This window comes from Lissotriton vulgaris, chromosome 6 (assembly GCF_964263255.1).
Source record: "Lissotriton vulgaris chromosome 6, aLisVul1.2, whole genome shotgun sequence".
NCBI lineage: Eukaryota > Metazoa > Chordata > Amphibia > Caudata > Salamandridae > Lissotriton > Lissotriton vulgaris.
In genome coordinates, this window is record NC_141694.1 from 1259517967 (window position 1) to 1259530284 (window position 12318).

At 43.3% G+C, this 12318-nt stretch overlaps 1 protein-coding gene across 1 annotated transcript in view; it reads right to left on the minus strand.

Annotated features, from left to right (window-relative positions):
- Positions 1–3290: 3290 nt before the first annotated feature.
- Positions 3291–12318, minus strand: part of CALHM4 (calcium homeostasis modulator family member 4) — a 70998-nt gene continuing 61970 nt past the window's right edge. The window contains exon 2 of the mRNA XM_086927371.1: positions 3291–4558. Within this exon, the coding sequence (XP_086783497.1) occupies positions 4148–4558 (411 nt within the window). The 3' untranslated portion in view covers positions 3291–4147. The remainder of the gene's footprint in view (positions 4559–12318) is intronic.

Sequence of the window (12318 nt, forward strand, 5' to 3'; positions counted from 1 at the left end):
GACATCTTTGAGACATTCAGAAAGTTGACCTAGAAATGCATCACACCCGTTGCTTAACATTGAGTTTGTGGTTTGTAACTTACATTTTTTGGCTTTCTATTTGCTGACTTTATTTGCTGTAGGCTGTCCAGCTTGAGTTTGTCCCTCATGTTGTTCAAACCTTGGTTACTGTATTCTCACACAAACTCGCTCTAAACAGGGATTTAAATCTTGTTCTTATCTTGTCACATTTGCTGCACATTCAAAGACAGAGATCAAGTGTCAGGTTGTGTCTTCCAGGGTGCTTGGTGTTTATTTTTCTTTCTTTGACTTCAAAGTGAGAGAATTTTTGTGACAAACATGCTGACCAGGGGGGGTCTGCTTGAGGAAGGCTCTACAGATATTGTTATTTTTTTTAGCACACAACTAAATAGAAATGTCTTTAAATGAACTGTGCTGACGATCAAAACAGAACATTGGGTGATGACATTTCCACACATTATCGTTTTAATTAACAATGTGCAATTTTACCATGGAACAAAAAGAACTTCCAGTTCAGTTAAACGACCTGTCAAAAAGGAAATTCCATCTCTGTTAATGATCCACTATAACAAAAATTAAAGCTAATTATTTTGGCTGTCCTGGTCACAACCATTCAAACGGCCACCAAGCAAGTTGCAAATGAAATAAACAACTGCTGTACAAAGGACGTCAACAGAAAATGGGAGAAAGCACGGTGGAAAACCAGGTTGTTTATGATGGTGTGGTAGCATCAAATGTTGGTGTCCGGATCGGACATAGTTGCCTGCCGAATATCCACTTGAATGGGAAAAACTAGAACTCCCAGAATGCTAAATGCTAGGGGAGGTCCAGGAAGGTATAAAGCCTCGCGAGGCACGAGGGTCCTCGCACGTGAGTCTTGTCCATTGGACTGTTGCGGTTCAGCGGACGCCCTGTTCCCGCGGAGCCGCTGCAGATTCCTCTGAAGTCCTACGTTGCATTTGACTCCGCGGCTGCGGAGTCGGAGTTCGCGTTATTGCTCGGCTGAGCAAGAACGCATTGGCGTTGAGCTTTGTTTGTTCTTCTTGTGTTTCGGGCTGGGAGACGCTGGATTGCCCCCTCCACGCCCGAACAGGAAAAGAGCCTGTTGTTCGCGTTCCACTCGGCTGAGCGAGAGCGCAGTTGCGCAAAAGCGCTCTATGTTCTTATTTCCTGAGATACGGGCTGGGAGCCGCTGGATTGCCAACTCCTAGCCTCATCAGGTTTTGAGCCGGTGTTTGTTATTCTTTGTTGTTCTACGGGCCAGGAGACGCTGGATTGCCCCCTCCCGGGTTGCTCCCGTCAGTCCAACATATTTTACTTCTTTTCTTCCAATAGGAGCAAACTCAAGGAGCCGCTTTGTATCATTCCGGAAATCAGAGTGAGTTATTCCAGAATTTCTACGGCAGTCGGTAAGATCCGTTTTTGAAACTATACTGTTGCTATTCTCTTATTTAACTTTGAGGAATTCACTAACTATCGGGAGCATCATCTTACTTTATGGAAGCCTATATTCCAGAGGGAATAGAGTGACTGGTATGTATGCCATTGAGTGTGAATTCATATATGACAGTTGTAAATGTATGTCCCCCAGGAATAACCGGTTGTCTTTTGAACCATAGGTCCACCTTGTGTTTGAGAGAAGTATCTCAGATAGAAGAAAGAGTTCATCTCCTGATCAGTTACCAGGTACTGTATTATAATCTAGTGAGACTGTACAGGAGGGTAGAGAGAAGATTGCAAGTATTAATGTGTGCCTTCTTTTGTTGTTACAGGTGTCCCTTCCACTGCAGCTCCAACCCTTACCTTTCCCTCGCTTGATTGCTTTTGTGCTCTTTATGCTTATAGCTAGTCAGAGTGCAGGGACATCAGGAGGTGGACCCCTTTGAGCATCATCCTGATTCTGAGGAGCTGGCAGTCGTGACAGTTGGCTCTTCATCGATGACAATATGAGTGCCTGCTGGTGGACTCTCATCTGACCAGGAGTGAAGGAGACTGTAGTGGCAATGTTCATCAGCTATTACTGTCAAAAGATCAAGGCCAAAAACAGTTTTCCAATCAAAGCGAGAACTGATACGGATCTCCTTAACATTTTTGCTTACTGGGGGAAGCCCAAAAACTTTTTGATGTGTTGTGTAGCATAGATCATGGAATGCTCATCAGCTGTCCGCTCGAAGAGTGTGTTTTCGTTGCTGACATAGCTTGTCCAGTCCCGGAGGTGCAGGAGGCTGAGAGGGGATAGGAGTTTTGCCAGGCACAGGTACAGGAAAACAGCAACGGCCACAATTGAAATAAAAAACTAGCTACACACCTGATTTCTTTTTACAAATAAAAAAACAATTAAAATAAACACTTCAGAACATTAGAGAGTTCATATGATTTGCTCTGTATAATGTTTGGATTAACATATATTGGAATTAGGAGCCATCAGGGGCTTATTCCAGGTTTTCCTCCCTAAACTGTGGTTCTGAAAGGTCCAGGAGATTAAAGTGTCAGCCAAGAGGAAGGTGCACAATAATGGCATGATGGGCTCACATTGAACAAATTGATTGGAATATTAACAATTCAATAACAGACCAATAGTTCACTGATCTGCTTCAGAGAGCATGCTTTCTATTTGATTTTATTTGCCAACACTTTGGGAAAAGAAAAGCTCAATTTAAATTAAATGCTCACAGAGTTTGTTGACGGAAAGGGATGGTGTGGCTCAATGTTCTTCTTCATATGAAACTTTTTATTAATTACATTTTACATAAAAACAAACATGATCTAGAATATAAAGAAAGGACTATCAATACATTATTCATGTGAAATGAGAACTGAGGTGCATGATGTCATGAAACATGAGGTTAGCCCCAAAAAGCTTTAAAGGGTTGAATTGGATGAGCAAATGAGACAATTGTTAATGCTTAAATATATTCAAAATTCTAGAACTGAATGATCGAAGTAGGATGAAAACACTTATGATGTAGAGATACAAAACAAAGCAAGCAAGTCAACCCAAAAGAGTACAAGTAACCAAGGTTGGTATAAATTAAAACTTTTGGTTCCATATGATTTTTTTCACATTCATTAGTTGAGTGAGTTTATTCTCGAAGTATATATTAGTTGGATACTATTTTTATCGTTGTGTTTCCAGTAATTTCGTATAAGCAATCTTCGTTTATTGTTGTATTCATTTTGGATTCTTCCCATCTGTAGATGACACTACTGCAACATCTATTAAGCTGTGGGCTTCACTTTTTTCACATTTTACCTACCTTTATGTTTTTGAAAGTAACCCTTTACTTTAACCTACCTTAAATTCTTCAGGTGAAGATCCCATACCCACCCCTCTTTTCCACTACCCCTTTTCCGGACGCAGCCTACAAAACAGCGCAGCTGTCTGGTTTGCTAAAGACATCTTTGAGACTTTCAGAAAGTTGACCTAGGAATGCATGCCAGCCATTGCTTACCATTGAGTTTGTGGTTTGTAACTTACATTTTTTGGTTTCTATTTGCTGACTTTATTTGCTGCAGGCTGTCCAGCTTAAGTTTGTCCCTCATGTTGTTCAAACATTGTTTACTGTATTCTTCGACAAACTCGCTCTAAACAGGAATTTAAATCTTGTTCTTATCTTGTCACATTTGCTGTGCATTCAAAGACAGAGATCAAGTGTCAGGTTTTGTCTTGAAGGGAGCCTAGTGATTATTTTTCTTTCTCTGACTTCAAAGTGAGAGAATTTTTGTGACAATCATGCTGACCATTGGGGGTCTGCTTGAGGAAGGCTCTACAGATATTGTTGTTTTTCATAGCACACAACTAAATTGAAATGTCTGTAAATGAACTGTGCTGACGATCAAATCAGTATATTGGGTGATGACAATTCCACACATTATCGTTATAATTAACAATGTGCAGTTTTACCATGGAACAAAAGAACTCCCTGTTCAGTTAAAGGACCTGTCAAAAAGGAAAATCCATCTCTGTTAATGATTCCCTATAACAAAAATGAAAGCAAATTATTTTGGCCTGTCCTGGTCACAACCATTCAAAGGGCCATCAAGCAAGTTTCCAATGAAGTAAACAACTGCTGTACAAAGGACGTCAACAGAAAATGGGAGTAAGCACGGTGGAAAACCACGTTGTTTATGATGGTATAGTAGCATCATATGTTGGCTCTTCATCGATGACAATATGCTTGCCTGCTGGTGGATTCTCGTCCGACCAGGAGTGAAGGAGGCTGTAGTGGCAATGTTCATCATCTATTACTGTCAAAAGATCAAGGCCAGAAACCGTTTTCCAATCCAAGCGAGAAGGGATACGGATCTCCTTAACATTTTTGCTCCCTGGGGCGAAGCCAAAAAACTTTTTGATGTGTTGTGTAGCATAGATCCTGGAATGTTCATCAGCTGTCCGCTCGAAGAGTGTGTTTTCGTTGTTGACATAGCTTGTCCAGTACCGGAGGTGGAGGAAGCTGAGAGGGGACAGGAGCTTTGCCAGGCATAGGGACAGGAAAACAGCAACAGCCACAATAGCAATCAATAGCCAGCCAGACACCTGTATTTTTTAAAAACAAAGAAAAAAACATATCAGAACATTAGCGAGTTCATATGATTTGCTCCATTTAATTTTTGGATTAACATAAATTGGAATTAGGAGCCATCAGGGGCTTATTCCAGGTTTTTCCTTCCCAATCTCTGATTTTGAAAGGTGAAGGAGAACGAAGTGTCAGCCAAGAGGAAGGTGCATAATAATTGCATGAGTGGGCTCACGTTTTACTTGAACAAATTGATTGGAATATTAACAATTTAATAACAGACCAATATTTAACTGATCAGCTTCAGAAAGCATGCTTTGTGGTTGATTTTATTTGCCAACACTTTGGGAAAAGAAAAGCTAAATTGAAATTAAATGCTTACGGAGTTTGCGGTCAGAAAGGGATGACGTGGCTAAATGGTCTTCTTCAAATGGCACTTTGTATTAATTACATTTTACACAAAAAGAAATACATGATCTAGAATATAAAGAAAGGACTATCAATACATTACTCTTGTGAAATGAGAACGGAGGTGCATGCTGTCACAAAACATGAGGTTCGCCCAAAAAAACCTTAAAGGTTTGAATTGGATGAGCTAATGCTTAAATATATTAAAAATTCCAGAACTAAATGACTGAAGTAGGATGAAAACACTTATGGTGTAGAGATCAAAACAAAGCAAGCAAGTGAATGCAAAAGAGTACAAGTAACCAAGGTCGGTATAAAATAACACTTACAGTTCCATATGATTTTTTTTCATTTTCATTAGTTAACTGAAATTAATCTCAAAGTAATTATTAGTTGGGTACAATTTTTATTGTTATGTTTCCACTAATTTCGTATTAACAATCTCAGTTTAAAGATGTATTAATTTCGGATACAGCCCATCTGTAGCTGACACTACTGCAACATCTACCGACCCGTGGGTTTCACTTTTTCTATATTTTCCCTGCCTTTTTGTTTTTTAAAGTAACTCTTTCCTTTAACCCTTTTTAAATTATTCAGTTGAAGACCTCATACCCACCCCATCATTTCTGCTCCCTCTTTTTAGGTCCCAGCCTACCAGACAGTGCAGCTGCCTGGTTTGATAAAGACTTCCTATGGACATTCAGAAAGTTGACCTAGGAAGGCATTCCACTCGTAGCTTACCATTGTTTTTCTGGTTTGTAACTCACATTTTCTGGCTTTCAATTTGCTACCTTTAGTTGGTTTACGCTGTGCAGCTTGAGTTCTCGCTCCCATTGCCCAAACCTTGTTTGTTGTATTCTTCCACAAACTCGCTTTCTTCAAACAGGCCTTTAAATCTTGTTCTTATCTTGTCACATTTGCTGTGCATTCAAAGACAGAGGGTAAATGTAAGGCTATGTCTTCCAGATTGTTTGGTGTTCATTTTTCTTTCTCTGACTTCAAAGTGAGAGGATTTATGTGACAATCATGCTGACCAGTGGGGGTCTGCTTGATTAAGGGTCTACCGGTGATTTATTTTTTCTAGTACATAACACAATTTAAATGTCTATAAAGGAACTGTGTTGACAATCAAATCAGTAAATTTCCACGTGTGCTGTATTCGTTTATCAGTAAAACCGTATGTGAGTGCAAATGTAATGGTCATTTCAATTGGAGATGTGCTGTCTGTAACGTCAGTATGCTACCATACCATGCATACTCTATGTTATCCCTCTCCACTCTACTCTGCACCACTCCACTCCACGCCACTGCACTCCTCTCTGCTCCATTACACACTACACCACTCCACTCGGCATCACTGCACTCTTCTTTGCACCACTCCACGCCTCTCTACTTTACCCCTCTCCACTCTACCTCAATACACTCTATCTCATACTACTATGCACCACTGCACTCTACACCAATCCACTCTGTCGCCCTTCTCTGCAACACTGCACTCTATGCCACTGTACACTACACCAATGCACTCTACTCTGTACTGCTCCTCTGTATGCCAGTGCAATGTATGCAAATCTCCTCTATGCAACTCTAATCTACTGTGCACCACTGCACTCTACTCTGAAATATTCTACTCTGCGCCACTGCATGCAGCACCACTCCACTCTACTCTGCACCACTCTATGCCAATGCACTCTAGACCACTTTACTCAAAACCAATACACTACGTCAATCCACTCTGCACCACTGCACTCTACACCATTGTACTCTGTCACTGCACTCTACACCACTTTATTCTGCACCAATGCACTCTAGGGCACTCTACTCTATACCCCTGCACTCTACACTTCATTCTACTCTGAAATAATCTACTCTACGCCACGGCAGTCTACGCCACTCTATTCCATTCTGCACCCCTCCTCACCACGCCACTTTACTCAAAACCAATACTCTTTACGTCACTGCACTCTATGCAAATCTACTCTACATCACTGTACTGTACACCCCTTTACTCTACACCATTGAACTCTATGTCACTTTACTCTGCACCACTGTACACCACTGCACTCTGCACTCGGCAGCACTGCAGCCAATGAACTTTATGCTTCTGCACTCTGTGCCACTGTACTTCACTCTACACCAATGCACTCTAACCACTCTAATTCCATCACCGCACTCTGACACTGCCCTCTACGCTACTTCAGTCTATGCTAGTCTACTCTACCATGCACCACTCTACGCCATGCCAGTGCACTCTACCCCACTCTACTATGCATCACTGAATTCTTCGCCACTGCACTCTACCCCACTCCACTCTGCAACACTGCACTCTACGTCACTACTCTATACTACTCCTCTATCCTGCACCGCTACACTCTACGCCACTTCACTCTACTCTGAAACAATCTACTCTACGCCACTGCACTTTACGCCACTCTACTCCATGCCACTCCACTCAACGAAATTGCTATAAACGTTGCACCACTCTACTCTACGCCACTGAACTCTACCCTGCACCACTATACTATAACCTGGATCACTCCACTCTACTTCACTCTGAAACAATCTACTCTACATCACTGCACTCTATGCCACTCTGCGCCATTCCACACTGCACTAAACCACTGCACGCTATGCCAATTCACTCTACACCACTTTACTCAAAACCAAAGCACCCTTCCCAAACTACTTTGTGCCACTGCACTTTATGCCACTATACTCTACAACATTCCACTCTGTCACTGCATTCTATGCTACCGTACACTACATCATTCTACACCATTGCTCCCTACGTCCCTGCACTCTCCACCACTCTATTCTACTCTGCACCACTGTCCTATGTATCACTGCCCCACTCTAGTCTACACCACACTACACCACTGCATTTTATGCCATTGCACTCCATGCCACTCTACTGCACTCCATGCCACTGCACCACTCTACTCTATGCCAGTGTACTCTACCCTGCACCATTCCACTCTACACCACTCCATTCCACTCTATACCACTTCACTCTACATCACTCTGCAACACTGCTCTCTCCGCCACTGAACTCCACACCACTCTACATCGCTCCACTCTACGACTTCCCACTCTATTCTACTCTGCAGCACTGCACTCTACAACACTCTTCTCTATACAACTGCACTCTACGCCACTTCACTCTACTCTGAAACAATGTACTCTATGCCACTTTAGTCTATGCCACTTTTTTCCACTCTGCTCTACATTACACCAGTCTTTTCTACACCGTTGCACTCTGTGCCACTACTTTCTACACCAAAGCTTTCTATACCATGTTACTCAAAACCAATACATCTTACGCCACTTCACCCTATTCCACTCTAATCTGCACCACTGTGCTGTACACCACTATACTCTGAACTATTGCACTCTGTGCCACTCTACACCATTTCCCTCTGTCACTTTACTCTGCATCACTTTTTGCCTATGGACTCTACACTAATGCACTCCATGCCACTCTACTCTATGCCACTCTCCTCTGCACCACTCTTCTCTACACCACTCTATTGCATTTTATGCTAATGCACTCTACGCCACTCTAATCTACTGCGCACCACTGCACTCTACACAACTTCACTATACGCCTTTCTGCTCTACTATATGGCAATGCACTGCCTCACACTACTATGCACCATTGCACTCTTTGCCACTGCATTCTATACCATTCCAGTCTAGACCCCTACACTCTATGCCACTTTACTGTGCAACACTGCACTTTATGCCAATGCACTCCGCTCTACTGCTCTACACCACTCCACTCTACCCTGCACCACTCCACTCTACATCACTTCACTCTACTCTGAAACAATCTACTCTACGCCACTGCACTCTCAGTCACCCAATCAACTTGGATTTAAAGATTGCGGCTAATCCCCCATGAGGATATCCAGGCCCTGAGAACATGCAGCTAAGGAGTTCGGTTGAACAGCAAAGTCTTGAGTCCTTGCCTGAATTCCAGGAGAGGATGAGGTCCATAGGTGAAGGGGGAGGTCATTCCAGGATTTTGCTGTGAGGTAGGAGAAGGAATGTCCTGCGCTGTTGCTTCGGTGGATGCACGGGAAATTGTGAGGGAGAGGGAAGGTGGAGCGCTGGTGCCTGGAGGGTTGGTTGTAACTCAGGCGGTGGTTGATGTATGCCAGTCCTTGGTTGTGAAGGGCCTTGTAGGTATGGATCAGCATCTTGACTTGACACTGTTTCTGAATGGGGAACCAGTGGAGCATCTTGAGGTGGGGGTGGTGTGGGTACACTTGGGGAGGTTTGGGATGAGTTTGGCCGCTGAGTTCTGTATGGTCTGTATGCTCTTCAGGCAGTGCGGGGTGATTCCTACATAGAATGTGCAGCAGTAGTCTGGCTGGCTGTTGACTAGTATTTGAGTGTTGGTTCATCTGGTGTTGACAGGGAGGCATTTGAAGATCTTACGAAGCATGCGAAGAGTGAGGAAGCAGGCGGAAGAGACTTTGTTGTTCAGGTTTTTCATGGTGAGCTTGCTGTCCAAGATGATCCCAAGGTTGCGTTGTGGTCTGTCGGAATGGGCGCAGGTCCTAGTCCAGAGGGCCACCTGGTCCTAGTTCAGAGGGCCACCTGAATTGTTCCAGGGGGAAGAGTTGTTCCCAAAGATCAGCACTTCAATTTTGTCTGTGTTGAGTTTTAGACAGTTGTTTTTCATCCAGTCGGAGATGCTCGTCATGCACCTGCGGAGGTCGGCCTTCGTGGTGGAAGGGGCTTCTGTTAGTGAGAGGATGAGCTGGGTGTCATCTGCGTAGGATATGATGTTCATTCCTTCGGTTCTGACAATGTTGGCCAAGGGTGTCATGTAGATGTTGAACGGTGTAGGGCTGAGGGACGAGCCTTGAAGGACCCACTGATGATGTTCTTGGGTTGCGAGATAAAAGGAGTCAGGTGGATTCTTTGGGTTCTTCCAGTGAGGAAAGAGGCGATCCATTTGAGGACGTCTCCTTGGATTTGATGTGATGATGCCACTTGATAAGGGTGTGATGAGATACAGTGTTGAAAGCATCAGAGAGGTCTAAGAGGATCAGGGCTGCCATTTCTCCCTGGTGGAGGAGGGTTCTGATGTCGTCCATGGCAGCGATCAGGGTGGTTACAGTGTTGTGGTTGGTGAGGAATCCGAAATGGGTGTGGTCCAGAAGATTGTTGATTTCCATATGTTCAGTGAGTTGGCGGTTGAAGTCTTTTTACACTACTCTACTCTACTCCACACCACTGCAATCAACGCTGCACCACTCTAAACCACTCAATCTCTATGCCACTGTGCTCTAACCAGCAACCAATATGCTCTACCCTGCACCACTCCACTCTACTCTGATGCAATCTTCTCTACGCCACTGCAGTCTACTCCAATCTACAACACTGCACTCTACGCTGCGCCAATCTATGCCTCTGCAGTCTACGCTATGCCACTGTACTCTAAACCACTGCACTCTATGCAATCTACACTACACCACGTCAATCAAAAACAAAGCACTCTACGCCACTTTACTCAAAACCATTACACCTTATGCCACTGCACCTACGTCAACTACTTTGTACCACTACAATTTATGCCACTACACTCTACAACATTCTACTCTATGCCACTGCACTCTATGCCACTACGTGTTACATCACTCTACACCATTGCTTTCTATGCCACTCTAGTCTACTCTACACCACTGTACTATGCATCTGCACTCTACATCACTCCACTCTACGTAACTGCACTCTACGTCAATGATCTCTGCAGCACTCTACAACCTGCACTCTACGACCATGCACCCTGACAATCTACTCTGCATTCTGCACTCTACAACATAGCACTCTTCTGCACTCAACACCTCTGCACCCTACCCTGCAGTACTCCACTCTACCCTGTACCACTTCATCTATGCCACTTACTCTAGGCCACTCTACTCCACTCTGCACCACTTTACTCTATGCCACTGCACTCTATGCTACTCTACGTCACTGTACACTACATCACTTTAGTCAAAACCAAAGCATTCTAAGCCACTGCACTCTATGCTAATCTACTCTGCACCACTGTACTTTACACCACGTTCCTCTAAGGAACACTACTCAACTCTACTCCACTGTGTGACACACCACTCCACAATACTAAACTCTATGATGTTCTATTCCATTAAACTCTGTTCCACTGACACACTATTCTACTCTATGCCACACCACTCTATAGAACTGTACTCCAATCTATGCCACTCTACAACACTACTCTATGACGCTCTACACAACATACTCTATGCCTTTCCATGCCACTTTACTCCACTCTATTCTATGACAGACTACTACACTCTTTATCACTCCACTCTGACAATCTACTCTGCTCTACTTTACTACACTCTACACAACACCCTCTATGCCACTCCACAACACTCTACTCAACTCTATGCCCTTCCACTCTACAGCACTCTACTCCCTCCAAAACACTCTACAGCACTGTGCGCTTCTCCATGATACTCCACCTCACTCCTCTCCTTGCCACTCAACTATACTGGACCCCACTCTATGCCACTCCACAACACTTCACTCCACTTTAAAACACTCCACTCCATGCCATTCTACGCTACCCCACTAACTTTTAGCCATGCTGAACAGCAGCCACTTGGGTGTGAACAAATTAACATAGAAGAGGTTATGGAGAAATAAAATCAAAGCTGGGGTTTGGGATCAAATAAATGCAGTAAGAAAAATAAAAATGTCAAAAATTGCAAATAAAAATAGCAAAGCAGTCGGAGAAATGTACAAAGTAGTAAATGAGCCCTTAAAATGCATATAAATAGCAAAGTACCTCTTCAAATGTATAATCAACAACTACAAAAGGAGTAAAAGATAGCAAAATTCAGAAAGGTGAAGAAAAGATGTGAAGAACTAAAAACAGACCTACAAGCAGATAATAATTGAGCCGCTTTTAAAAGAGGCTGTCTCTTGTTAGTTTATGGCACTTTGCTGTTGCCTGTGTTCTATTTGGAGCCTTTGTATTGTGATTTGCATCTTGGGGGTCTGCATTAAAGGTTTATGCATAATGTCAGCCTCCGAGTCTTTAATGAAATCCAGATTCTCTAGTCATGTTAATATGAGAATCGCAATTTCAGTTCTATCGCACATCTTTGTCTTCCAAACATCATGTTTAACCCTTTCGATGCTGATGACGAGCTCAGCTCGTCATCACCCACGGGTGTCGTGTGCTGATGACGAGCTGAGCTCGTCATGGTGCCACTAAAATGGCATTTTCCAGCACAGGGGGGGGGGGAAACGCCCAGCAGCCATGTGGTTAATTATTTTACACATTTTCCTAAACGGCCTGTGCTGATAGTATGCTATCATGCTACAGCAT